Below are 25,649 nucleotides of genomic sequence, written 5' to 3'. Positions count from 1 at the left end.
GGGGCTTCATTTTGCCATTTTGCCATTTAGCAGACGCTTTTAATCCAAAGCGACTTACAATTACGAATTACAGGGACATTCCCCCTGGAGTAACTGAGGGCTAAGTGCCTTACTCAAGGGCACACTAGTAGTGGTGTGGTTTCAGGCGGGATTTGAACTCACAACCTTCCGATCACAAGTCCAACTCACTATCCACTAGACCACCACTACCGCTTCATACATCTTACCTGGTTTGGTAACCTATCTGTACAACTAAGGTCTATCTGTACAACTAAGGTCCAAACTGGTCCGACTGATACAGACTGCATGGAAGATCATAGGGGTGAAAGACCACTCATCCCTGCAGTCTATTTTTGAACAGGCTACTCTCAGACAGGCTAATAGAATTCTCATGAATCCCTCCCATGTCCTACATGCAGAGTATGAACTGCTGCCCTCTGGGAGGAGGTTCAGAGTCCCCCGCGCTAGACTAAATAGATTTAAAAATTATTTTATTCCCGTTTCTGTTAAACTTTTAAACTGCACCAGATGAATGTGAACATATCTTGCTTATCGTTTTATTTCCACTCTTGTCTTAATCAGGGCTGCCTTCTGTTTGTGTTTTAACATTCTGTATTGTCTGTTGCTCTTTGTTGGCTGCTGTGGGGTGCAAGCCCAATACACATTTCCCAGTGATGGGACAATAAAGTGACTTTTGACTTGACTTTGGATAACAAAGGGGGTGAATACATATGCACATGCCAATTTTCTGTTCTTTATTTTTTTAAATTATTTTTTTATATATATATTTCTCATTTCATTTAAAAACTAACACTATTTTGTGCAGATTAATCAAATAAAATTATTATTTTTTTAATTACAGGTTGTAATGTAATAAAATAGGTAAAAAGCCAAGGGGGGTGAATACTTTTGCAAGGCACTGTATGTGTGTGTGTGTGTGTGTGTGTACCAGAGTGGTTGGCCAGCGTGCGTGTGGCTCCGTCCTCAGCGGGGGTGATCAGGTCCCAGATGAAGCTCTTGATGTTCTCGTCTCCTCTGTAGTGCAGCAGGCAGTACGCCAGCAGAGCTCTGCAGATAGTCTCCACGTCACGCTCACGCAGGGGACGCTTGAACCGCCCGTGGGCCAGGATGTCCCCCCACCTCCCCCACCTGGAGGGAGGGAGGAGGGAGGGAGGAGAGAGGAGGGAGGAGGAAGGGAGGAGGAGGGAGGGAGGGAGGAGGAGGAGAGAGGAGGAGGAGAGAGGAGGGAGGAAGAAGGGAGGAGGAGGAGGGAGGAAGAAGGGAGGAGGAGGAGGGAGGGAGGGGGGAGGAGAGGGGAGGAGGGAGGAGAGTTGTATTTAGACAGTGTCTCTTGAGTATTGTGATGATTCTAGTACATTGGGTTTCACACACACACACACACACACACCCAGACACACTCACACACAGGGTTTGAAAAGCAGACACCCAGACAAAACAACACACACTAAATCCACCACTTAGGGCTAAAGGCGGGGTGGTGGTGTGTGTGTGTGTGTGTGTGTGTGGGGGGGGGGGGGGGGGGGGGGTGTTGTTGTGTCTGGGTGTCTGCCTTTCAACCTGGGTCCCAATGTCACCATATCCCCCCCCCTCCTCCCTCCTCCTCCTCCCCCCCTCTCATGACCTCCTTCACTCCTGACTGAACACGTCTAGCACACGCCAGTGACATCATCACCGACACGCGTGACCCAGAGAACAGAGCCGCCCAGGCGTGACAGCACACCACACACACACTGGGCCAGTTACAGGCAGAGTCAATGGGAGGAGGAGAGGGGGAGTGTGTGAGAGGGGGAGAGGAGGAGAGGGGGAGTGTGTGAGAAGGGGAGAGGAGGAGAGGGGGAGTGTGTCAGAGGAGAGGAGGAGAGGGGGAGTGTGTGAGAGGGGGAGAGGAGGAGAGGGGGAGTGTGTGAGAGGGGGAGTGTGTCAGAAGAGAGGAGAGGAGGAGTGTGTGAGAGGAGTAGAGGAGGAGAGGGGGAGTGTGTCAGAGGAGAGGAGGAGAGGGGGAGTGTGTGAGAGGGGGAGAGGGGGAGAGGAGGAGAGGGGGAGTGTGTGAGAGGGGGAGATGAGGAGAGTGTCAGAGGAGAGGAGAGGAGGAGTGTGTGAGAGGGGGAGAGGAGGAGTGTGTGAGAGGAGAGGAGGAGTGTGTGAGAGGGGGAGTGTGTGAGAGGGGGAGAGGAGGAGTGTGTGAGAGGAGAGGAGGAGTGTGTGAGAGGAGGAGAGGGGGAGTGTGTGAGAGGAGAGGGGGAGTGTGTGAGAGGAGGAGAGGGGGAGTGTGTGAGAGGAGGAGAGGAGGAGAGGGGGAGTGTGTGAGAGGAGGAGAGGAGGAGAGGGGGAGTGTGTGAGAGGAGGAGAGGAGGAGAGGGGGAGTGTGTGAGAGGAGGAGAGGAGGAGAGGGGGAGTGTGTGAGAGGGGGAGAGGAGGAGAGGGGGAGTGTGTGAGAGGAGAGGGGGAGTGTGTGAGAGGAGTAGAGGAGGAGAGGGGGGAGTGTGTCAGAGGAGAGGAGGAGAGGGGGAGTGTGAGAGGAGGAGAGGAGGAGAGGGGGAGTGTGTGAGAGGAGGAGAGGAGGAGAGGGGGAGTGTGTCAGAGGAGAAGAGGAGAGGAGGAGAGGGGGAGTGTGTCAGAGGGGGAGAGGAGGAGAGGGGGAGTGTGTGAGAGGAGGAGAGGAGGAGAGGGGGAGTGTGTGAGAGGGGGAGAGGAGGAGAGGGGGAGTGTGTGAGAGGGGGAGAGGAGGAGAGGGGGAGTGTGTGAGAGGAGGAGAGGAGGAGTGTGTGAGAGGGGGAGAGGAGGAGTGTGTGAGAGGGGGAGAGGAGGAGAGGGGGAGTGTGTCAGAGGAGTAGAGGAGGAGAGGGGGAGTGTGTGAGAGGAGGAGAGGAGGAGTGTGTGAGAGGAGTAGAGGAGGAGAGGGGGTGTGTGTGAGAGGAGAGGGGGAGTGTGTGAGAGGAGAGGGGGAGTGTGTGAGAGGAGAGGGGGAGTGTGTGAGAGGAGTAGAGGAGGAGAGGAGGAGTGTGTCAGAGTAGAGGAGGAGAGGGGGAGTGTGTGAGAGGGGGAGAGGAGGAGTGTGTGAGAGGAGAGGAGGAGTGTGTGAGAGGGGGAGAGGGGGAGTGTGTGAGAGGGGGAGAGGAGGAGAGGGGGAGTGTGTGAGAGGAGAGGAGAGGAGGAGTGTGTGAGAGGGGGAGAGGAGGAGAGGGGGAGTGTGTCAGAGGAGTAGAGGAGGAGAGGAGGAGTGTGTGAGAGGAGGAGAGGGGGAGTGTGTGAGAGGAGGAGAGGAGAGGGGAGTGTGTGAGAGGAGGAGTGTGTGAGAGGAGGAGTGTGTGAGAGGAGAGGAGGAGAGGGGGAGTGTGTGAGAGGAGGAGAGGGAAAGTGTGTCAGAGGAGGAGAGGAGGAGTGTGTGAGAGGAGGAGAGGAGAGGGGGAGTGTGTGAGAGGAGGAGAGGGGGAGTGTGTGAGAGGAGGAGAGGGGGAGTGTGTGAGAGGAGGAGAGGAGGAGAGGGGGTGTGTGTGAGAGGAGAGGAGAGGGGGAGTGTGTGAGAGGAGGAGAGGGGGAGTGTGTCAGAGGAGAGGAGGAGAGGGGGAGTGTGTCAGAGGAGAGGAGGAGAGGGGGAGTGTGTCAGAGGAGAGGAGGAGAGGGGGAGTGTGTGAGAGGGGGAGAGGGGGAGTGTGTCAGAGGAAAGGGGGAGTGTGTCAGAGAGAGAGGAGAGGGGGAGTGTGTCAGAGGAGAGGAGGAGAGGGGGAGTGTGTGAGAGGGGGAGAGGAGGAGAGGGGGAGTGTGTGAGAGGGGGAGAGGAGGAGAGGGGGAGTGTGTGAGAGGAGGAGAGGAGGAGTGTGTGAGAGGAGGAGAGGGGGAGTGTGTGAGAGGAGAGGGGGAGTGTGTCAGAGGAGAGGAGGAGTGTGTCAGAGGAGTAGAGGAGGAGGGGGAGTGTGTGAGAGGGGGAGAGGAGGAGAGGGGGAGTGTGTGAGAGGGGGAGAGGAGGAGAGGGGGAGTGTGTGAGAGGAGGAGAGGAGGAGAGGGGGAGTGTGTGAGAGGGGGAGAGGAGGAGAGGGGGAGTGTGTGAGAGGAGGAGAGGAGGAGAGAGGGAGTGTGTGAGAGGAGAGGAGGAGTGTGTGAGAGGGGGAGAGGGGGAGTGTGTGAGAGGGGGAGAGGAGGAGAGGGGGAGGTGTGTGAGAGGGGGAGAGGAGGAGAGGGGGAGTGTGTGAGAGGGGGAGAGGAGGAGAGGGGGAGTGTGTGAGAGGAGGAGAGGAGGAGAGGGGGAGTGTGTGAGAGGGGGAGTGTGTGAGAGGAGAGGAGGAGTGGGGGAGTGTGTGAGAGGAAAGGGGGAGTGTGTGAGAGGAGAGGAGGAGAGGGGGAGTGTGTCAGAGGAAAGGGGGAGTGTGTGAGAGGAGAGGAGAGGAGGAGTGTGTGAGAGGAGGAGAGGAGGAGAGGGGGAGTGTGTGAGAGGAGGAGAGGGGGAGTGTGTCAGAGGAGGAGAGGAGGAGAGAGGGAGTGTGTGAGAGGAGGAGAGGAGGAGTGTGTGAGAGGAGGAGAGGAGGAGAGGAGGAGAGTGTCAGAGGAGAGGAGGAGAGGGGGAGTGTGTGAGAGGAGGAGAGGGGGAGTGTGTGAGAGGAGGAGAGGATGAGTGTGTGAGAGGAGGAGAGGGGGAGTGTGTGAGAGGAAAGGGGGAGTGTGTCAGAGGAGAGGAGGAGAGGGGGAGTGTGTGAGAGGGGAGAGGAGGAGAGGGGGAGTGTGTCAGAGGAGAGGAGGAGAGGGGGAGTGTGTCAGAGGAAAGGGGGAGTGTGTCAGAGGAGAGGAGGAGTGTGTCAGAGGAGAGGAGGAGAGGGGGAGTGTGTCAGAGGAGAGGAGGAGAGGAGGAGAGGGGGAGTGTGTGAGAGGAGGAGAGAGGGGGAGTGTGTGAGAGGAGGAGAGGGGGAGTGTGTGAGAGGAGGAGAGGAGGAGTGTGTGAGAGGAGGAGAGGGGGAGTGTGTGAGAGGGGGAGAGGAGGAGTGTGTGAGAGGAGGAGAGGGGGAGTGTGAGAGGAGAGGGGGAGAGGAGGAGAGGGGGAGTGTGTGAGAGGGGGAGAGGAGGAGAGGGGGAGTGTGTGAGAGGAGGAGAGGAGGAGTGTGTGAGAGGAGGAGAGGGGGAGTGTGTGAGAGGGGGAGAGGAGGAGTGTGTGAGAGGAGGAGAGGGGGAGTGTGTGAGAGGGGGAGAGGAGGAGTGTGTCAGAGGAGTAGAGGAGGAGAGGGGGAGTGTGTGAGAGGAGGAGAGGAGGAGAGGGGGAGTGTGTGAGAGGAGTAGAGGGGGAGTGTGTGAGAGGGGGAGAGGAGGAGTGTGTGAGAGGAGGAGAGGGGGTGTGTGTGAGAGGAGGAGAGGAGGAGTGTGTCAGAGGAGTAGAGGAGGAGAGGGGGAGTGTGTGAGAGGAGGAGAGGAGGAGAGGGGGAGTGTGTGAGAGGAGTAGAGGAGGAGTGTGTGAGAGGGGGAGAGGAGGAGTGTGTGAGAGGGGAAGAGGAGGAGAGGGGGAGTGTGTGAGAGGGGGAGTGTGTGAGAGGGGGAGAGGAGGAGAGGGGGAGTGTGTGAGAGGGGGAGAGGAGGAGAGGGGGAGTGTGTGAGAGGAGGAGAGGGGGAGTGTGTGAGAGGAGGAGAGGGGGAGTGTGTCAGAGGAAAGGGGGGAGTGTGTGAGAGGAGAGGAGAGGAGGAGTGTGTGAGAGGGGGAGAGGAGGAGAGGGGAGTGTGTGAGAGGAGTAGAGGAGGAGTGTGTGAGAGGGGGAGAGGAGGAGTGTGTGAGAGGAGAGGGGGAGAGGAGGAGAGGGGGAGTGTGTGAGAGGGGGAAAGGAGGAGAGGGGGAGTGTGTGAGAGGGGGAGTGTGTGAGAGGGGGAGAGGAGGAGAGGGGGAGTGTGTGAGAGGGGGAGAGGAGGAGAGGGGGAGTGTGTGAGAGGAGGAGAGGAGGAGAGGGGGAGTGTGTGAGAGGAGAGGAGGAGTGTGTGAGAGGAGGAGTGTGTCAGAGGGAGTAGAGGAGTAGAGGAGGAGTGTGTGAGAGGGGGAGAGGAGGAGTGTGTGAGAGGAGAGGAGGAGTGTGTGAGAGGGGGAGCGGAGGAGAGGGGGAGTGTGTGAGAGGGGGGAGAGGAGGAGAGGGGGAGTGTGTGAGAGGGGGAGAGGAGGAGAGGGGGAGTGTGTGAGAGGAGGAGAGGAGGAGAGGGGGAGTGTGTGAGAGGAGGAGAGGAGGAGAGGGGGAGTGTGTGAGAGGGGAGAGGAGGAGTGTGTGAGAGGGGGAGAGGAGGAGTGTGTGAGAGGAGGAGAGGGAGTGTGTGAGAGGGGGAGAGGAGGAGTGTGTGAGAGGAGGAGAGGAGGAGAGGGGGAGTGTGTGAGAGGAGAGGGGGAGTGTGTGAGAGGGGGAGCGGAGGAGAGGGGGAGTGTGTGAGAGGAGGAGAGGGGGAGTGTGTGAGAGGAGTAGAGGAGGAGAGGGGGAGTGTGTGAGAGGGGGAGAGGAGGAGTGTGTGAGAGGAGGAGAGGAGGAGAGGGGGAGAGGAGGAGAGGGGGAGTGTGTGAGAGGGGGAGAGGAGGAGTGTGTGAGAGGGGGAGAGGAGGAGAGGGGGAGTGTGTCAGAGGAGTAGAGGAGGAGAGGGGAGTGTGTGAGAGGAGGAGAGGAGGAGTGTGTGAGAGGGGGAGAGGAGGAGTGTGTGAGAGGGGGAGAGGAGGAGAGGGGGAGTGTGTCAGAGGAGTAGAGGAGGAGAGGGGGAGTGTGTGAGAGGAGTAGAGGGGGAGTGTGTGAGAGGGGGAGAGGAGGAGAGGGGGAGTGTGTGAGAGGAGAGGAGGAGTGTGTGAGAGGAGAGGAGGAGTGTGTGAGAGGGGGAGCGGAGGAGAGGGGGAGTGTGTCAGAGGAGGAGAGGGGGAGTGTGTGAGAGGGGGAGAGGAGGAGAGGGGGTGTGTGTGAGAGGAGAGGAGGAGTGTGTGAGAGGGGGAGAGGAGGAGAGGGGGAGTGTGTGAGAGGGGGAGAGGAGGAGAGGGGGAGTGTGTCAGAGGAGAGGAGGAGAGGGGGAGTGTGTGAGAGGAGGAGAGGAGGAGAGGGGGAGTGTGTGAGAGGAGGAGAGGAGGAGTGTGTGAGAGGAGGAGAGGAGGAGTGTGTGAGAGGAGGAGAGAGGGAGTGTGTGAGAGGAGAGGAGGAGAGGGGGAGTGTGTGAGAGGAGGAGAGGGGGAGTGTGTGAGAGGAGGAGAGAGGGAGTGTGTGAGAGGAGGAGAGGGGGAGAGGGGGTGTGTGTGAGAGGAGGAGAGGAGAGGGGGAGTGTGTGAGGGAGGAGAGGAGGAGAGGGGAGAGGAGGAGAGGGGGAGTGTGTGAGAGGAGGAGAGGAGGAGTGTGTGAGAGGAGGAGAGGAGGAGTGTGTGAGAGGAGGAGAGAGGGAGTGTGTGAGAGGAGAGGAGGAGAGGGGGAGTGTGTGAGAGGAGGAGAGGGGGAGTGTGTGAGAGGAGGAGAGAGGGAGTGTGTGAGAGGAGGAGAGGGGGAGAGGGGGTGTGTGTGAGAGGAGGAGAGGAGAGGGGGAGTGTGTGAGAGGGGGAGAGGAGGAGTGTGTGAGAGGAGAGGAGGAGAGGGGGAGTGTGTGAGAGGAGGAGAAGGGGTGTGTGTGAGAGGAGGAGAGGAGAGGGGGAGTGTGTGAGAGGAGAGGAGGAGAGGGGGAGTGTGTCAGAGGAGAGGAGGAGAGTGTGAGAGGAGGAGAGGAGGAGTGTGTGAGAGGAGGAGAGGAGGAGTGTGTGAGAGGAGGAGAGGAGGAGAGGGGGAGTGTGTGAGAGGAAAGGGGGAGTGTGTGAGAGGAGAGGAGGAGTGTTGTGAGAGGAGGAGAGGGGGAGTGTGTCAGAGGAGGAGAGGGGAGTGTGTGAGAGGAGGGGGGAGTGTGTGAGAGGAGGAGAGGAGGAGAGAGGGAGTGTGTCAGAGGAAAGGGGGAGTGTGTGAGAGGAGAGGAGGAGAGGGGGAGTGTGTGAGAGGAGGAGAGGGGGGAGTGTGTGAGAGGAGGAGAGGGGGAGTGTGTCAGAGGAAAGGGGGAGTGTGTGAGAGGAGAGGAGGAGAGGGGGAGTGTGTGAGAGGAAAGGGGGAGTGTGTGAGAGGAGAGGAGGAGAGGGGGAGTGTGTGAGAGGAGGAGAGGGGGAGTGTGTCAGAGGAAAGGGGGAGTGTGTGAGAGGAGAGGAGGAGAGGGGGAGTGTGTGAGAGGAGGAGAGGGGGAGTGTGTGAGAGGAGGAGAGGGGGAGTGTGTCAGAGGAGAGGAGGCTCAGATGTGAAGGTTGTAATCGGCCTACAGCCTCAGGACCCAGACCAGACGATACAACCTACGAGTAACAACCTACTAACGTGTGTGTGGTAATTATTACTGTGTGTGTGTTCTGGGTATGTGTGTCCCCTGATGATTGACCTGTATGTAAGTATGTGTGTGTGTGTGTGTGTGCGTGTGTAAGTATGTAGGACATGTTTGATGGGGTGTGTGTGTGTGTGTGCGTGTGTAAGTATGTAGGACATGTTTGATGGGGTGTGTGTGTGTGTGTGTGTGTGTGTAAGTATGTAGGACATGTTTGATGGGGTGTGTGTGTGTGTGCGTGTGTAAGTATGTAGGACATGTTTGATGGGGTGTGTGTGTGTGTGTGTAAGTATGTAGGACATGTTTGATGGGGTGTGTGTGTAAGTATGTAGGACATGTTTGATGGGGTGTGTGTGTGTGTGTGTGTGTGTAAGTATGTAGGACATGTTTGATGGGGTGTGTGTGTGTGTGTGTAAGTATGTAGGACATGTTTGATGGGGTGTGTGTGTGTGTGTGTGTGTAAGTATGTAGGACATGTTTGATGGGGTGTGTGTGTGTGTGTGTGTAAGTATGTAGGACATGTTTGATGGGGTGTGTGTGTGTAAGTATGTAGGACATGTTTGATGGGGTGTGTGTGTGTGTGTGTGTGTGTGTAAGTATGTAGGACATGTTTGATGGGGTGTGTGTGTGTGTGTGTGTAAGTATGTAGGACATGTTTGATGGGGTGTGTGTGTGTGTGTAAGTATGTAGGACATGTTTGATGGGGTGTGTGTGACCCAGGAGATTGCGTGTGTTAAATCACACGCGAGTCTGCAAGCATTAGCTCCCACTGGTGGAGACACACACGCACGCACGCAACGCGCGCGCGCGCGCACGCGCACACACACACACACACACACACACACACACACCACAATGTGTGACTGGTGTTTAGCCATGCCAGCACACACACATACACACAGGAAGTAGAATCTCTAAACAACCCAGACTTCCTGTTATCACATCCTGTCACAAGGTCTGGACAGAACTTTGATTCCTGCAACATTCCATCATGATCCAGAACATTCTATTCCCCTCTAATCACAGTTATTATTAATAATAATTATTATTATTATTTATTTTGTTCTCAGCACTCTTTTCTCACACATATATTCCATGGAGAGAACAATAATACAGATAGATCAAAAAGTAAAACAAAAAAGTCTAAAGATTAAACGTGAGTTTATCTCCTCCAGTGCCGAGGTGAGTGAAGTCATTCTACAGAACCACGGGGGAATTTATTCACCAGAAGAAATGCATAAATGATGATGATGCTTCATGTTGTAGCCAATCAGAGTGCTGTTGCTAGGTAGACACCACATAGAACACTTCACGGTCGACACTTAGTGTGTTACGCCACCAAGCCACCTCTGAAAGGTAGGCTTTGATGACACACACACACACACACATACCTCCCTCTCTCCCTCCACACACAGCCCTCCCCCCTCCAGACTCACCCATAGACCAGCAGGGACTTCTCCCCCCCTGCCTCCTCCCTCCCTCCTCCTCCATCCCTCCCCCCCCCCCCTCTCCCGCCCCCCCTCTCCCTCCCCCCCTCCCTCCAGACTCACCCGTAGACCAGCAGGGACTTCTCCCCCCCTGCCTCCTCCCTCCCCCCCCCTCCCTCCCTCCCTCCAGACTCACCCGTAGACCAGCAGGTTCTTCTCCACCCTGAAGCACTCAGAGCGGGGGTACCCCTGGGCGCGGTCCTGGGGTCGGCGGGGTTTGGTCAGCGGCTTCTCCTCCCCGTCGCTCTCCAGCTCAGAGAACTCACACATCTCATCCTCCTTCACAGACGAGTAGTGACGCGTCTGCTTACGCACCCGGGGGGTGTCGATCACCAGGGTGTTCTGGGGAGGGGGGAGGGAGGGAGGGAGGGGGGGGAGGGAGGGAGGGGGGGGGAGGGAGGGAGGGGGGGGAGGGAGGGGAGAGAGTCAATCATTGTGAAACACAAATACAGATATGGTAATAATCACCTCACACACACATGCAGTGACCACTTGATGACTCTCTCTCTCTCTGCTTAACACCCCTCCTCTCTCTCTCTCTCCCTCTCCTCTCTAGTGGGTTACACAGCTGACCAGCAGTATGTGTGTGTGTGTGTGATTATGCTTTAGTGTGTGTGTGTGTATGAGTGTGTGATTATGCTTTAGTGTGTGTGCGCGTGTGAGTGTATGTGTATGTGTGTGTGAGTGAGTATGTGTGTGAGAGAGTGTGTGTGTGAGTGTGAGTATGCATGAGTGGGTGTGGGTGTGAGTGTGTGTGTGTGTGCAGCCTGACTAAGTGGTGTGTGTGTGTGTGTGTGAGTATGAGTGTGAGTGTGAGTGTGTGTGTGTGTGTGAGTGTGTGTGTGAGTGTGTGTGTGTGAGTGTGTGTGTGTGTGAGTGTGTGTGAGTGTGTGTGTCCCCCTCAGGCTAGCCTTGTTAAGCAGCTTAACGTCCTCCAGCCCACAGGAGAGATGGAGGGAGCGAGTGAGCGGAGGGTAATTAAGGAAGAGAAGATAGAGATTCCCTCCACACTGTTTAAACGACCCCCCCCCCCCCTCCCCCTCTCCCTCCCCCTCCCCAGCCCAGCCCGCTCTGTGAGGTAATCATCCATATTAATTAACGCTTCACATCAGCTTATATGACGCTCTGATAGTGTGTGAGAGAGAGAGAGAGAGAGAGAGAGAGACAGAGAGAGAGACAGAGAGAGAGACAGAGAGAGAGAGAGAGACAGAGAGAGAGACAGAGAGAGAGACAGAGAGAGAGAGAGAGACAGAGAGAGAAGGGAGGAGAGGAGAATGAGTACTGAGAGAGAGAAATATATGATTAATAGAGAGAGAGGGAGAGATATGAGTAATAGAGAGAGAGAGGGAGAGAGAGGGAGAGATATGAGTAATAGAGAGAGAGGGAGAGAGAGAGAGACATGAGTAATAGAGAGAGAGGGAGAGAGAGAGATATGAGTAATAGAGAGAGAGAGGGAGAGAGAGGCAGAGATATGAGTAATAGAGAGAGAGGGAGAGAGAGAGAGACATGAGTAATAGAGAGAGAGGCAGAGATATGAGTAATAAGAGAGAGGGAGACAGAGAGAGAGGGAGACAGAGAGACATGAGTGAGAGAGAGAGAGAGATATGAGTAAGAGAGAGAGAGAAAATGGGTAGAGTGAGAGAGTTGACATCCTTTCCAGTAAGCTCCACCACCAGACAATACTGTCATTGACTGAACTAACCCCCCCCTCCCTCCCTCCCTCTTCCTCCCTCCCTCCCTCCCTCCCTCCCTCCACACACACACACACACACACACTCCCCCCCCCTGCATTGTTAGGATTCCCCAGAGACTGGCGTCACTCTCCCGGCCCTCCCAGGGAACATCCTGTACTACATGAGGACCACATCTCCCATGATGCATCTGCCCACTCACCCGGCCGTGCAGGGCGTCCAGGTCAAGCTCCGCCTTCTTGGCCCACTTCTGCCAGAAGTCTGGGTCCTCCAGAGAGATGTCCGTCCTGTTGCCTGCAGACACGAAGCTGGCCTGGGGGAGGGGAGGGAGGGAGGGAGGGAGGGGGGGGGGGAGGGAGAGGGAAGGAGGGAGGGAAGGAAGGAAGGGGAGGGAGGGAGAGAGAGACAGAAGGGTCAAAGGTCATGATGTGTGTGTCAGTCTTGTGGAGGCCTGGAGAGAACCTCTCTGGTAGAGGAGTGGACCAAAGGTCAGGGGTTAAAGGTCACCTAGCCCTCAGACTCCATGGTGATGGTCAGAGGTCAGGGGTCAAAGGTCAGGGGGTTACCTTGGCGAAGGTGGAGCCCTTGCCCTCAGACTCGATGGTGATGGTCTGCGTGCGTCTCTGGAGGATCTGGTCGATGTCTTCCTCACAGAACTTTGACCCCTCGTCCTCCTCGTCCATCAGAGCTCCGTAGGCCCCCTTCTTCAACAGGTCCTCCACCTCCTTCTTAGAGAGCTGGGGCACCTGCACACACACACACACACACACACACACACACACACACACACACACACACACACACACACAGGGTGGTTAGTGGACTGACCTCTGAGAGCAGCACTTCTCTCTCTACCAAGGACTCAGTTTCACTAACATCTCTGTCTTTATAAGGAGACAAAACCTCCTACAACTCCCCTGTGTGTGAGGGAGAGAATGTGTGTGTGTGTGTGTGTGTGTGTGTCTCTCTGGTGTGTGTGTGTGTGTGTTAGTCTCTAGAGTGTGTGTGTGTATATGTATATGTGTTATATCAGTGCATTTGTGTGAGTGTGTATGTGTGTCATATCAGCGCATCTGTTTATTTAGTGTGTGTGTGTGTGTGTCTCTGGTGTGTGTGTGTGTCTCTGGTGTGTCTCTGTGTCTCACCCCGTTCCCAGCAGCGTTGTCTCTCCCAGACATGCTCTGCAGCACGGCCTTGTCCAGCCCCAGCTTCAGACTGGCCTTGTCAAACATCTCCCTCTCATACGAGTTCCTGGTGATCAGACGGTAGATCTTCACCGCCTTGGACTGACCAATCCTGTGGCAGCGGGCCTGGGCCTACACACACACACACACACACACACACACTGTCAATACACAGACACGCTGATATGACACACATATACACACACACACTCACACAGATGCACTGATATAACACGCACAGGCACAGACACACACACACACACACACACACACACGCTGATATGACACACATATACACACACACACACACACAGTAAATACACAGATGCAGTGATATAACACAGAGACAAACACACACACACTCGAAATACACATGCTGATATCACACACACACACACACACACACACACACATACACACACACATACACACACACACACACACACACACACACACACACACACACACACACAGGGGCGTACAACCACCCCGCCCCACCCAGCTGTGTACCAGACAGAGATATCATCTTGTTTAGAACAACATGTTCCTGTTTTGAGTTTCTCTCATAACCTCCTAATTCCTCACCATCATCACCATGGCTACCAGCCCTCCCCCTCCCTCCCTCCCTCCTCCACCCACCCCTACTCCCTTCCTCCCTCCCCCCCTCCATCCCTCCCCTCCCCCCCTCCACCCACCCCTACTCCCTCCCTCCCTCCCCCCTCCTCACCTGCAGGTCATTCTGGGGGTTCCAGTCAGAGTCAAAGATGATGCATGTGTCAGCGGCGGTCAGGTTGATGCCCAGCCCCCCCGCCCGCGTGCAGAGCAGGAAGACGAAGCGGTCGCTGTCCGGTCTGGAGAAGCGGTCGATGGCGGCCTGGCGGAGGTTCCCCCGCACGCGCCCGTCTATACGCTCGTACGGGTACCTGGGAGGGACACACACAGACAACACGTTCTTCATCAGCAATTTCAAAAGGTTTGGAGGTTTCTGACATCGTCTCTGACTAACGACGTCATTTACATACATTTACATCCTAAATTTCGTTGTTTGGTACCTGTACTGTAGCAATGACAATAAAGTCCATTCATTCATACATTTACATGTTTGGCATTTAGCAGATGCCTTATTCCAAAGCGTCTTACAATCGATACAGTTTTATTTTTATTTTTTTCTGAGTGGGGCAGTCCCACTCATATTTTTCATTTTATTGACAGATACAGTAGAGATTTAGACAGGAAGGATGGGTGAGAGAGAGAGGAGGGATGACATGCAGGATATGTCCCCGGCCGGAATAGAACCGGGGACCCTGCAGTTACATGGTCAACGCTCAACCCGCTACGCCACCTAAGCGCCACAAACGATACATTTGACTAAGTAAGTGAATCGTCAATCCACCAGTCGTAGCAGGAAGAGTAATCTAGCTCAGGCCAGGGGCCATTGGCAGTCGTCATGATAGATTATTTTTTTTTGCCACTGGAGAGACAGTACAGGTGGGTAGTAGATGTCTCAGGAGGAACAGTACAGGGGGGTAGTAGATGTCTCAGGAGGGACAGTACAGGGGGTAGTAGATGTCTCAGGAGGGACAGTACAGGGGGGTAGTAGATGTCTCAGGAGGGACAGTATAGGGGGTAGTAGATGTCTCAGGAGGGACAGTACAGGGGGTAGTAGATGTCTCAGGAGGGACAGTACAGGGGGTAGTAGATGTCTCAGGAGGAACAGTACAGGGGGTAGTAGATGTCTCAGGAGGGACAGTACAGAGGGGTAGTAGATGTCTCAGGAGGGACAGTACAGGGGGGTAGTAGATGTCTCAGGAGGGACAGTACAGGGGGTAGTAGATGTCTCAGGAGGGACAGTACAGGGGGTAGTAGATGTCTCAGGAGGGACAGTACAGGGGGTAGTAGATGTCTCAGGAGGGACAGTATAGGGGGTAGTAGATGTCTCAGGAGGGACAGTACAGGGGGGTAGTAGATGTCTCAGGAGGGACAGTATAGGGGGTAGTAGATGTCTCAGGAGGGACAGTACAGGGGGGTAGTAGATGTCTCAGGAGGGACAGTACAGGGGGTAGTAGATGTCTCAGGAGGGACAGTACAGGGGGGGTAGTAGATGTCTCAGGAGGGACAGTACAGGGAGGTAGTAGATGTCTAGGAGGGACAGTACAGGGGGTAGTAGATGTCTCAGGAGGGACAGTACAGGGGGGTAGTAGATGTCTCAGGAGGGACAGTACAGGGGGTAGTAGATGTCTCAGGAGGGACAGTACAGGGGGGGTAGTAGATGTCTCAGGAGGGACAGTACAGGGAGGTAGTAGATGTCTCAGGAGGGACAGTACAGGGGGTAGTAGATGTCTCAGGAGGGACAGTACAGGGGGTAGTAGATGTCTCAGAAGGGACAGTACAGGGGGGTAGTAGATGTCTCAGGAGGGACAGTACAGAGGGTAGTAGATGTCTCAGGAGGGACAGTACAGGGGGGTAGTAGATGTCTCAGGAGGGACAGTACAGGGGGGTAGTAGATGTCTCAGGAGGGACAGTACATGGGGGTAGTAGATGTCTCAGGAGGGACAGTACAGGGGGGTAGTAGATGTCTTAGGAGGGACAGTACAGGGGGGTAGTAGATGTCTCAGGAGGGACAGTACAGGGGGGTAGTAGATGTCTCAGGAGGAACAGTACAGGGGGTAGTAGATGTCTCAGGAGGAACAGTACAGGGGGTAGTAGATGTCTCAGGAGGGACGGTACAGGGGGGTAGTAGATGTCTCAGGAGGGACAGTATAGGGTGTAGTAGATGTCTCAGGAGGGACAGTACAGGGGGTAGTAGATGTCTCAGGAGGGACAGTACAGGGGGGTAGTAGATGTCTCAGGAGGAACAGTACAGTGGGTAGTAGATGTCTCAGGAGGGACAGTACAGCGGGGTAGTAGATGTCTCAGGAGGGACAGTATAGGGGGTAGTAGATGTCTCAGGAGGGACAGTACAGGGGGGTAGTAGATGTCTCAGGAGGGACAGTACAGGGGGTAGTAGATGTCTCAGGAGGGACAGTACAGGGGGGGTAGTAGATGTCTCAGGAGGGACAGTACAGGGAGGTAGTAGATGTCTCAGGAGGGACAGTACAGGGGGTAGTAGATGTCTCAGAAGGGACAGTACAGGGGGTAGTAGATGTCTCAGGAGGGACAGTACAGGGGGTAGTAGATGTCTCAGGAGGGACAGTACAGGGGGTAGTAGATGTCTCAGAAGGGACAGTACAGGGGGTAGTAGATGTCTCAGAAGGGACAGTACAGGGGGGTAGTAGATGTCTCAGGAGGGACAGTACAGGGGGTAGTAGATGTCTCAGGAGGGACAGTACAGGGGGGTAGTAGATGTCTCAGGAGGGACAGTACAGGGGGTAGTAGATGTCTCAGGAGGGACAGTACAGGGGGGTAGTAGATGTCTCAGGAGGGACAGTACATGGGGGTAGTAGATGTCTCAGGAGGGACAGTACAGGGGGGTAGTAGATGTCTTAGGAGGGACAGTACAGGGGGGTAGTAGATGTCTCAGGAGGGACAGTACAGGGGGGTAGTAGATGTCTCAGGAGGGACAGTACAGGGGGGGTAGTAGATGTCTCAGGAGGGACAGTACAGGGAGGTAGTAGATGTCTCAGGAGGGACAGTACAGGGGGTAGTAGATGTCTCAGAAGGGACAGTACAGGGGGGTAGTAGATGTCTCAGGAGGGACAGTACAGGGGGTAGTAGATGTCTCAGGAGGGACAGTACAGGGGGGTAGTAGATGTCTCAGGAGGGACAGTACAGGGGGTAGTAGATGTCTCAGGAGGGACAGTACAGGGGGGTAGTAGATGTCTCAGGAGGGACAGTACATGGGGGTAGTAGATGTCTCAGGAGGGACAGTACAGGGGGGTAGTAGATGTCTCAGGAGGGACAGTACAGGGGGGTAGTAGATGTCTCAGGAGGGACAGTACAGGGGGGTAGTAGATGTCTCAGGAGGGACAGTACAGGGGGGTAGTAGATGTCTCAGGAGGGACAGTACAGGGGGTAGTAGATGTCTCAGGAGGGACAGTTAAGTCATCTGTGACTAATGACGTCATCTGTGATCGCTGTATCGGTTTATGACAGTTTGGGGTCTTTGAATCTGTACAGACGTATCGTAGAGGCGGTCACCCCCCCTACCCAGTCCCCCTCCCCCCCCCTACTGTACCTCCTCTGTATGAGGTAGTCCTCCAGGATGTCGAGGCAGCAGACCATCTGGGAGAACACCAGCACCCTGTGTCCCCCCTCCCTCCCCCTCCCTCCCCCCTACTGTACCTCCTCTGTATGAGGTAGTCCTCCAGGATGTCGAGGCAGCAGACCATCTGGGAGAACACCAGCACCCTGTGTCCCCCCTCCCTCCTCCTCCCCTCCCCTCCCCCTCCCTCCCCCCTACTGTACCTCCTCTGTATGAGGTAGTCCTCCAGGATGTCGAGGCAGCAGACCATCTGGGAGAACACCAGCACCCTGTGTCCCCCCTCCCTCCTCCTCCCCTCCCCTCCCCCTCCCTCCCCCCTACTGTACCTCCTCTGTATGAGGTAGTCCTCCAGGATGTCGAGGCAGCGGACCATCTGGGAGAACACCAGCACCCTGTGCCCCCCGGCCTTCAGACGGGGCAGCAGCTTGTCTATGAGCACCAGCTTCCCGGCCGCCTGCACCATGGCCTGCAGGTGGAAGTCTGGGATGTCCGGCTGGTTCTGGTGCGTCTCACGGAACTCATCCAGGATCTTCTCCTCCGCGCCTGGACACGGGACGGACAGACGGACAGTTTCACGTTTCTCCCATTCTGTGTTTGAGGTGTAGGCTACTACCAACATTCACATACTCGTGTCGCCTTCAACTTCTTTCCGATTTCAATGTATTGAAAGTTTACCATCTGTAGTTTCAGACTTACAATCTGTAGTTTCAGACTTACAATCTGTAGTTTCAGACTTACAATCTGTAGTTTCAGACTTACAATCTGTAGTTTCAGACTTACAATCTGTAGTTTCAGACTTACAATCTGTAGTTTCAGACTTACAATCTGTAGTTTCAGACTTACAATCTGTAGTTTCAGACTTACAATCTGTAGTTTCAGACTTACAATCTGTAGTTTCAGACTTACAATCTGTAGTTTCAGACTTACAATCTGTAGTTTCAGACTTACAATCTGTAGTTTCAGACTTACAATCTGTAGTTTCAGACTTACAATCTGTAGTTTCAGACTTACAATCTGTAGTTTCAGACTTACAATCTGTAGTTTCAGACAGATGTAAACAACTTAAACATGACTTAGGCAACTGGTTCATGGTTTCACCAGCTGGTGTCACATGTGTACACGTGTCTCTGACAGCTGATGAGGTTGGGTGTGTGTGTGTACCTTTGATGAGGTAGGGGTGGTTGCAGCACTTCCTGAGCTCCATCATGGTGTTGAGGAGGTTGGGCACGTTGGCGGGGGCGCCGCCCCCCTGGCCGCCCTTGGACAGGAAGGAGAAGTTCTTCTCCAGGATGGCGCGGTAGTACTTCTTCTGGATGTTGGTCAGCTCCACCTGACACACAGAGAGAGAGGGTCACTACACACACACACACCTCTATGATGGTCTCACACACACACACACACACCTCTATGATGGCCACACACACACACACACACACACACCTCTATGATGGTCTCTCTCTTACACACACACACACACACACACACACACACACACACACACACACACACACACACACCTCTATGATGGTCTCACTCACACACACACACCTCTATGATGGTCTCACACACACACACACACACACACACACACACACACACACACACACACACACACACCTCTATGAAGGGGTGCAATGGTTCTGGGTTTAATACTGAACCGTACGGTTCGCTATCCACAAAAAACTAAATCATCTTCCTTCTTCTATCACGGAGACTGCCAGTGGCCCCGGGCCTGAGCTGGATTACTCTTCCTGCTACCACTGGTGGATTGATGATTCACTTACTTAGTCAAATGTATCTGTTGTAAGTCGCTTTGGAATAATAAGGCGTCTGCTAAACGCCAAACATGTAAAATGTTCAATACGCACTACTAGTGAATTGTGGCATTTTGGGTTTATAATGTGTTCCATTCAAAGTCGGAGGTCGATCAAAATACACATTTTTAAAAACCTGCCGAGAGGAAATGAGAGCATGGATGTGGTGGAGAGGAAACAGTTTGAGGAAGCCCCGGATTCCTACAAATCTGCGGTCTAGGGTCATCTGGGTTTTGGCATTGAACACAATGAGGGAACGAAAACAGTGAACAGAAACGTTACTGTCTGCGAGCAGCTTCACGCGTGTCGTATGTACGCATGCACACATGCGCTCTGGCCTTGCTGCAGAGAACGCTGACAAGCTTATCTTTCTAGAGAAGAACCTCCCGAAGGAGGAATAGATCGAGCTAGAGCTGATGTCTAATTGATGTTTCCATCCTGAACGCCCCAGCCTGTCCTGAGGTAAGGATGTGTGTGTAAGATGAGTGCTGCTTCTCTACTTGTTCTCCCTCAGACTGGATATGGGCGGCCGGCTGTCAAGGCTAAAGTGCACTTTGACTTTGGAAAAGTGGTTATTTGATTTGAAAGTGACTGGAATGTGTCTGAATGTTAAAGTTCCATAAGTATGAGAGAAATAAGTTAAAGTGACAGTTTGTCCAAAAAAAAATAAAAATCTCCTTTCGCGCAAAACATGAACCTAAACCGAACTGAAACCGTGACGCAAAAACAGAGGTTCATACCCAACCATGGCACAACTGAACTGTTGCACCCCTAATACACACACACACAGACCTCTATGATGGTCTCTCACACACACACACACACACACACACACAGACCTCTATGATGGTCTCTCTCACACACACACACACACACAGACCTCTATGATGGTCTCTCACACACACACACACACACACACACACAGACCTCTATGATGGTCTCTCTCACACACACACACACACACACACACACACACAGACCTCTATGATGGTCTCTCACACACACACACACACACACACACACACAGACCTCTATGATGGTCTCTCTCACACACACACACACACACACAGACCTCTATGATGGTCTCTCACACACACACACACACACAGACCTCTATGATGGTCTCTCACACACACACACACACACAGACCTCTATGATGGTCTCTCACACACACACACACACACAGACCTCTATGATGGTCTCTCTCACACACACACACACACAGACCTCTATGATGGTCTCTCACACACACACACACACACACAGACCTCTATGATGGTCTCTCACACACACACACACACACACAGACCTCTATGATGGTCTCTCACACACACACACACACAGACCTCTATGATGGTCTCTCACACACACACACACACAGACCTCTATGATGGTCTCTCACACACACACACACACACACACACACAGACCTCTATGATGGTCTCTCTCACACACACACACACACAGACCTCTATGATGGTCTCTCACACACACACACACACACACACACACAGACCTCTATGATGGTCTCTCTCACACACACACACACACACACACACAGACCTCTATGATGGTCTCTCTCTCACACACACACACACAGACCTCTATGATGGTCTCTCACACACACACACACAGACCTCTATGATGGTCTCTCACACACACACACACACACACAGACCTCTATGATGGTCTCTCACACACACACACACACACACACACACAGACCTCTATGATGGTCTCACACACACACACACACACAGACCTCTATGATGGTCTCTCACACACACACACACACACACACACCTCTATGATGGTCTCTCACACACACACACACACACACAGACCTCTATGATGGTCTCTCACACACACACACACACACAGACCTCTATGATGGTCTCTCACACACACACACACACACACACACACACCTCTATGATGGTCTCTCACACACACACACACACACACCTCTATGATGGTCTCTCACACACACACACACACACACACACACTCTATGATGGTCTCTCACACACACACACACACACACCTCTATGATGGTCTCTCACACACACACACACACACCTCTATGATGGTCTCTCACACACACACACACACACACACACACAGACCTCTATGATGGTCTCTCACACACACACACACACACACACACACACACACCTCTATGATGGTCTCCTCCTTGGGGGCCAGGTTCTTCTCCACGTCCTCCTTCAGCCTCCGCAGCATCATGGGCTTCAGGATGGCCTGCAGCTTCTGGACCTGAGGAAGAGGAGGAGGAGATGTTACTGTGATGAAGATGATGGAGAAGATGATGATGGTGATGGTGAGTGTGATGATGAAGATGATGGAGATGGTCATGATGATGATTGTCATGATGAAGATGACGAGTGTCATGATGATGATGAGCATGGTGAAGATAGTGGTGGTGAGGAGTGTGATGATGGTGGTGGTGGTCATGATGATGATGATGGTGATAATGGTAATGATGGTGACGATGGTGAAGATAATGGTAATGATGATGAGTGTGATGAAGATAATGATGACAGTGAAGATGAAGATGAATATGATGATAATTATGATGATGATCAAGATAATGGTGATGATGATGTAGATGATGAAGATGATGATGATGATGAAGACGCCTACCTGCTCCTCGGTCTTCAGGTCTCCAAACTCGGTCATGAAGGTGTTCTCTGAGGGGAAGCGCTCCGGCTCCAGGAAGTTCAGCAGGCTGAACAGCTCCTCCACCGTGTTCTGCAGGGGCGTGCCCGTCAGCAGTACCTTGTGTTCCTGGGGGGGAGAGGGGGGAGGAGGGGGGGAGAGGGGGGAGGAGGGGGGGAGGAGGGGGGAGGAGGGGGGGAGAGGGGGGAGGAGGGGGGGAGAGGGGGGAGGAGGGGGGGAGAGGGGGGAGGAGGGGGGGAGGAGGGGGGAGGAGGGGGGGAGAGGGGGGAGGAGGGGGGGAGAGGGGGGAGGAGGGGGGGAGAGGGGGGAGGAGGGGGGGAGAGGGGGGAGGAGCGAGTCAGATTGCTTCGTAACCCTCTTCCAGGATCATAATTGCACAACCGGAACGATAAGTGCATCATCAATACCAGTATGTATTTAACACACCGCCTCGTCATCAATAACGGTATCTATTTAACAGACGGCCTCATCCTCGCGGCTATTAATCATCACTACCATGAACCCCTCCGTCCAGAGAGAGAGAGGGAGAAGGAGGGAGGGAGGGAGGAGAGAGAGAGAGAAGAGAGAGTAAGTAAGTGAGTAAGCCTTGAGAAACGTCCTAGCGGCCCTTAGGGGGCAGGAGCCTGTCTGCTGCTTCTGTAGCCTGAGGCTGAACCAGGCTGAACCAGGCTAACCCCAGGACATGACCTGGTACGTACCAGAGGAGGGAGACATGGGAGAGGGAGGGAGAGAGAGGGAGGGAGGGAGGGAGAGAGAGGGAGGGAGACAGCCAGCCAGACAGGCGTCTCACCATATCCATGGCAGACAAACAGATAGCCAGCCAGACAGATAGACAGACAGGTCTCACCATGTCCAGGCAGACAGATAGACAGGTAAACAGACAGACAGGTAGACAGACAGACAGGTAAACAGACAGACAGATAGGTGTCTCACCATGTCCATGGCAGGCAGGCAGACAGACAGGCAGACAGACAGGTAAACAGACAGACAGGTGTCTCACCATCACCATGGCAGGCAGACAGGTAAACAGACAGACAGACAGGTGTCTCACCATGTCCATGGCAGACAGACAGACAGGTAAACAGACAGACAGGTGTCTCACCATGTCCATGGCAGGCAGGCAGACAGGCAGGTAAACAGACAGACAGACAGGTAAACAGACAGACAGACAGGTGTCTCACCATGTCCATGGCAGGCAGACAGACAGACAGGTAAACAGACAGACAGACAGGTGTCTCACCATGTCCATGGAAGACAGACAGACAGACAGGTAAACAGACAGACAGACAGGTAAACAGACAGACAGGTGTCTCACCATGTCCATGGCAGACAGACAGACAGGTAAATAGACAGACAGACAGGTAAACAGACAGACAGACAGGTAAACAGACAGACAGGTGTCTCACCATGTCCATGGCCTTCAGGCCCTCCAGCAGTTTGCAGTTCCTGTTCTTGAGGCGGTGGGCCTCGTCTATGACCACGCAGCGCCAGGCCACGCCCCGCAGCTCCGGGCAGTCTGTCAGGATCATCTCAAACGTGGTGATCACCGCGTTGAACTTGTACGCCCCCTTTATGATACGACCCTGGAGGAGGGAGTGGAGGGGGGGAGGAGGGGGGGAGAGAGCATCATCAAACAGGTCAGAAGCAGGGCCAAGATCACCAGACATGTTCCTGTAAGCAGCCCAGGTATTGGGGGGTCAAAGGTTAGGGGGTTCAGATATAGGGGTTGGTTGGGGGGGGGGGGGGGTCAGGGGTAGGTGGGGGGGGGGGGTGATGGTCCCAGCTGTCCTGCTGCCAGGTTGACGCACAAGCTAACGAGGAAATCCCTAAAGTGTGTTTTGTGGGATTAGGGTCAGATTAGGGTCAGATTAGGGAAGGCCTCTCATCCCTCTCCTCTCTCAGTGACACGCACGGTGAAGATTAGCTTGTGTTTACCTGAACCTTATGGTTGTGTTGTGGTCGTGTTAGGGTTAGATTGTGGTTGTGTTGTGGTCGTGTTAAGGTTAGATTGTGGTTGTGTTGTGGTCGTGTTAAGGTTAGATTGTGGTTGTGTTTTGGTCGTGTTAAGGTTAGATTGTAGTCGTACTGTGGTCAGGTTGTGGTGGTGTTGTGGTCGTGTTGTGGTGGTGTTGTGGTGGTGTTGTGGTGGTGTTGTGGTGGTGTTGTGGTGTTGTGGTCGTGTTGTGGTAGTGGTGTTGTGGTGTGGTGGTGTTGTGGTCATGTTGTGGTCCTAACCCACCTGTGTGTCGCGGTAGTTCATCTCGTAGGCTTGTATGGTCTTATCTAGGTTATGGTCGTGTTGTGGTGGTGTTGTGGTCATGTGGTGGTCATGTTGTGGTCGGGTTGCAGCCCTCTAACCCACCTGTGCGTCGCGGTAGTTAATCTCGTAGGCCTGGATGGTCTTATCTAGGTTATGGTCGTGTTGTGGTGGTGTTGTGGTCATGTTGTGGTGGTGTTGTGGTCATGTTGTGGTGGTCGTGTTGTGGCCCTAACCCACCTGTGCGTCGCGGTAGTTCATCTCGTAGGCCTGGATGGTCTTATCTAGGTTATGGTGGTGTTGTGGTCATGTTGTGGTGGTGTTGTGGTGTTGTGGTATTGTGGTGGTCGTGGAGCGGCCCTCTAACCCACCTGTGCGTCGCGGTAGTTCATCTCGTAGGCCTGGATGGTCTTGCGGGAGGCCTGGGAGCCGTGGTAGACCACCACGTTCAGCTGCGTCCAGGTCCTGAACTCCCTCTCCCAGTTGGGGATGGTGGAGAGAGGCGCGATGACCAGGAACGGCCCGGTGATGCCCTTCAGGAAGATCTCATGCAGGAAGGTGATGGACTGGATGGTCTTACCCAGACCCATCTCATCTGCCAGGATACAGTTACGTCTGTGGAGGGGGAGGGGGAGGGAGAGGAGGGGGAGAGGAGGGGGAGAGGGAGAGGAGGAGAGGAGGGGAGGAGGAGGAGAGGAAGGGAAGAGGGAGAGGAGGAGAGGAAGGGAAGAGGGAGAGGAGGGAGGGGAGGAGGAAGGGGAGGAGGAAGGGGAGAGGGGAGAGAGGGAGGGAAAGGAAGGGAGGGGAAGGGGAGAGGAAGGGGAGGGGAAGGGGAGAGGAAGGGAGGGGAAGAGAGAGGAGGGAGAGGGGAGAGGGAGGGGAGGAGGAGAGGAAGGAGGGGGGAAGGGAGGAGAGGAGGATATCAGTGTTCTGGTAGATGAACAACCATCTTTCTCAGTACAGGTTGTCCATGTGCATGTATTGCTGCAATTCAGTCATCCCACCAGCAGGTGCTGCTAGACTATCCTTACTAGTTAGTGTGTATCTAGTGGTGTGTATCTAGTAGTGTGTATATAGTGGTGTGTAACCAGGTAACCAGTGGTACGTACGTGTTGTACCAGTTGAACAGCAGCCAGTTGACTCCCTCCAGCTGGTAGTCTCTGAGGGCGTTGCCGTTCATGTAATCTCTGGACGAGTCTCTCTTCTGCCACGAGTCACTGGGGGGACGCTCCTGGGAGAGAGGGAGGGAGGGAGGGAGAGAGAGAGGGAGGGAGGGAGAGAGAGAGAGAGAGAGAGAGGGAGAGAGAGAGAGAGAGAGGGGGAGGGAGAGAGAGAGAGGGGGAGGGAGTGAGAGAGAGAGAGAGGGAGGGAGGGAGGGAGGGAGAGAGGGAGAGAGGGAGAGAGAGAGAGAGACAGTCAGAGAGGAGGGGTGTGTGTGTGTAGAATGTGAATGTGTGTGTGTATAAAGGTGTGTGTGTGTGAGTGTGTGTGTCTCACCACGCGTGTGGAGTCAGGCAGGCGGGCGGCCAGGCGGTCGTATTCCTCCACCTTGCTGCTGTCGATGTCGGCCTGCAGCTCCCAGGTGCTGTCCTCATACGGCAGGCTGCTCCACTTCACCAGGTACAGACTCACCGGCTGGGGGGGAGTGTGTGTGAAAGAGACAGTGAGAGAGTGTGTGTGAGAGAGGGAGAGGGAGAGAGAGAGAGAGTGTTTGTGTGTGTGTGTGTGTGTGTGTCTGGGTTTCCGTTAACCGGTAATTACCGGTCTTTGTCCGATAAAATCTGTTGAAGTCCGACATATTTAAACCTCTTCGGTCATAATGTCCGGTGAAAATAACCGCTAAACCCAGTAGCCCATTCGGCGGTAACCCGCCCCATCTGGCAACCCTGTCTCTCAACGGCGCGAGTAGTTTAGTCAGTTAATTTAGTTTGATCTAGTCTAAATAAAACCACTGCAGTGACCGGAGTCAAGGTTATTGTTCTGCGTGTT

General features: G+C 54.3%; 1 protein-coding gene across 1 annotated transcript in view; it reads right to left on the bottom strand.

Annotated features, from left to right (window-relative positions):
* Positions 1-949: 949 nt before the first annotated feature.
* The window catches only part of LOC308175301 (chromodomain-helicase-DNA-binding protein 7-like), a gene marked incomplete at both ends in the record, with an annotated part of 49,844 nt that continues 25,144 nt past the window's right edge, over positions 950-25,649 (bottom strand). Inside the window, 14 exon segments of the mRNA XM_080550994.1 lie at positions 950-1,149; positions 9,952-10,157; positions 11,709-11,819; positions 12,073-12,252; positions 12,652-12,822; positions 13,418-13,613; positions 17,218-17,434; positions 18,053-18,221; positions 20,882-20,980; positions 21,368-21,511; positions 22,810-22,986; positions 24,032-24,275; positions 24,770-24,891; positions 25,158-25,295. Coding sequence (XP_080407120.1) covers positions 950-1,149; positions 9,952-10,157; positions 11,709-11,819; positions 12,073-12,252; positions 12,652-12,822; positions 13,418-13,613; positions 17,218-17,434; positions 18,053-18,221; positions 20,882-20,980; positions 21,368-21,511; positions 22,810-22,986; positions 24,032-24,275; positions 24,770-24,891; positions 25,158-25,295 — 2,374 coding nt within the window.

This window comes from Nansenia antarctica (assembly GCF_963989245.1).
Source record: "Nansenia antarctica genome assembly, contig: SCAFFOLD_212, whole genome shotgun sequence".
Classification (NCBI taxonomy): Eukaryota; Metazoa; Chordata; class Actinopteri; order Argentiniformes; family Microstomatidae; genus Nansenia; species Nansenia antarctica.
This window is presented reverse-complemented; position numbering and strand designations above follow the sequence as displayed.